We start from the raw sequence: 2,680 nt of genomic DNA on the forward strand, positions 1-2,680 counted from the left end.
CTCTTTTCAGATAAAAGTAAATTTTGCATTTCATTTGGAAATCAAGGTCTGGAGTCTGTAGGAAGACTGGAGAGGCACAGAATCCAAGCTGCTTGAAGTCCAGAGTGAAGTTTCTGAAGTCAGTGATGATTTGGGGTGCCGTGACGTCTGCTGGTGTTGGTCCATTGTGTTTTATCAAGTCCAAAGTCAATGCAGCCGTCTACCAGGAGATTTTGGAGCACTTTATGCTTCCATCTGCTGACAAGCTTTATGGAGATTCTGATTTCCTTTTCCAGCAGGACTTTAGCACCTGCCCACAGGGCCAAAACCACTTCCAAGTGCTCACACCTCACTGATGCTGGAGTTTGTGCTAAAGGAGCCTCGACCAAGTATTGAGTGCATAAATTAACATATTTTAAAGAACTTGAACTTTTCTGTTTTGCAAATCCTTTTTTTGATTGATCTTAGGAAATATTCTAATATTTTGAGATACTGGATTTTTGACTTTCATGATCTGTAAGCTCTAATCATCAAAATTAAAACAAGAAAAAAAACGTTTGAAATGTTTTACTTTACATGTAATGAAGCTAGAATATATGAAAGTTTCACTTTTTGAAATAAGTTATAAAAAATTTTTTCATGATATTCAAATTGTTTGAGATGCACCTGTAATGTACAATATAACATTAAAAAAAAAACTCACGTTGGATCTTCCAAGGCTACTTTGGTTTCTTCCAGCTCTTGAGCCTGTTTCAACCAGGGCAGCTTGGCTTCAACAGGTTGATTCTCTGAGAAAGCAATAAACAAACAAACAAACACAATATTGGATAACATTATTGATAATCAAAAAAAGTAATCATGCACCGAGTAGAGCAATTAAACCTATCTTCCTCTCTGTTGACAGATATCACCAAATCTGATCTAACTAAAAAAGCCAAAATATTTTAATTCTACTTAAAAGGCCATTTTATACAAGTATGCATTTTTATGCTGATAAATGCGACTTTGATCATGCTGCAAAACCTCCTGGTTAAGCTAGTTAAAATGCCTGATGGAAACTAGCACACCAGCATCTAATACACAACAGAAACCGCTCTTTTTATAGGTATTGAAACTCTAGCTAACCACAGTACAGAATTTAATCTCAGATATTAAAAAATTATAAAAACATTTTTGAGGTTCATAATTGTAAAAAGTGGTGCTTGGCTACTTATCAGAGGCCATTAGTTGAGAGTGGTGTGGAAAAATCAATTCAAAGATCTGGGCTGATTACCAAAAGGTTGTAGGTTCAAGCCCTGTAAGTGGTGATCCACAAACCATCGCCCATTGTACTCTTGAGCAATACGCACAACCTCAGGTTACTCTGAGGAGGACTGTCAAGGTATTAAGTGTTCTGTAAACTGTTTTGGATGAAAGAGTCAGATAAAAGATGACAAAAAGATACAGTAAGCCAAGTCGGTGAGAGATCAGTGCTGAGGGACACTCACATTTCACCAGAAACCCTTCCTGCTATGAACATCTGTAGTACCATCACTGGGTCATACGTCTTAGTGAAGGTTACAAAGCCAGTTTGAGTCTGGCTGCTTCCCCTCCAACCCCCAACCCAAACACAGCTAATAAAGCTCAACATAAATCTCCATGTGACAACCAAATATTTATGCAAGCAACCATTTATTGATCTGGAAGAGGATTATCACAGCTGTCGGTGACTGTGGGACAGCAGTAAAGTCTCGCGGCAGAACATGCCTAGGGCTCAGGGTTTGGCTCTTCAGTCGGGGTTTCTGGGTTTCTCTGATGGCAGACGTCCTCAGATTTGGCGTGCGGGAAGGTCGAGATGAATTAGCAGGCAATGGAGCCTCTGTCATTTCAACCCACTGAGTTTTTACAAGCATGTCAGGCTCAAGTTAAGTGTGGAATTGATTGATTCGAAGATAATTATTGGTGAAAAAAAAGCGCACAGATGTTTCTGATTAGGGTTACTAGAATTTTGGCATTGTTGCGTAACTGATATTACATTTAAAGGAATACAATACTGTTCAAAAGTTTGGGGTTGGAGAGATTTTTTAATGTTTTTGAAAAGTCTCTTATGCTCACCAAGGTTACAATTATTTAATCAAAAATACAGTAAAAACAGTAATATTCTGAAATATTATTACAATTTCAAATAACTGTTTTCTATTTGAATATATTTTAAAATGTAATTTATTCCTGTGATGCAAAGCTTGAATTTTCAGCAGCATCATTACTCCAGACTTCAGTGAAATCATTCTAATATGCTGATCTGCTGCTCAAGAAGCATTTATTAGTATTATTAACGTTGAATACAACTGAGCTGCTTAATATTTTAGCAGAAACCATGTCTTTACTGCCACTTTTGATTCATTTAATGCATTCCTTCCGAATAAAAGGAGCTGCAGTGGAGTGATTACTGAGGGGAAATTGCTGTCGTTCTGCTCCACTCACATACTCTTTCTAATACTAAGTTAAATCAAAGGTGTAAACAAAAATAGCAACCAGGTTCCACTCTTTCTTTCAAAGGCATCAGTGCACCACTCCAAATTGGTTTCTTCACAATGAAAGATTTTGACTGACCTAAAATTCCCTTCACACTGCCAAATACCAACACCCCGCCCCCCAATCCGGCCTCCCCTCATCAAGGGCTTGGCCATAGCTCTTGGCACACAGGCAGGCAGTAATAGAC

The 2,680-nt window shown here is 38.0% G+C and overlaps 1 protein-coding gene across 1 annotated transcript in view; it reads right to left on the reverse strand.

The window, feature by feature from the left end:
* The window catches only part of LOC107685222 (ADAMTS-like protein 3), a 244,976-nt gene that overhangs the window by 48,601 nt on the left and 193,695 nt on the right, over nt 1-2,680 (reverse strand). The window contains exon 15 of the mRNA XM_016481738.1: nt 683-767. Coding sequence (XP_016337224.1) covers nt 683-767 — 85 coding nt within the window. The remainder of the gene's footprint in view (nt 1-682; nt 768-2,680) is intronic.

This window comes from Sinocyclocheilus anshuiensis, unplaced genomic scaffold, assembly GCF_001515605.1.
Source record: "Sinocyclocheilus anshuiensis isolate Anshui unplaced genomic scaffold, SAMN03320099.WGS_v1.1 scaffold333, whole genome shotgun sequence".
Classification (NCBI taxonomy): Eukaryota; Metazoa; Chordata; class Actinopteri; order Cypriniformes; family Cyprinidae; genus Sinocyclocheilus; species Sinocyclocheilus anshuiensis.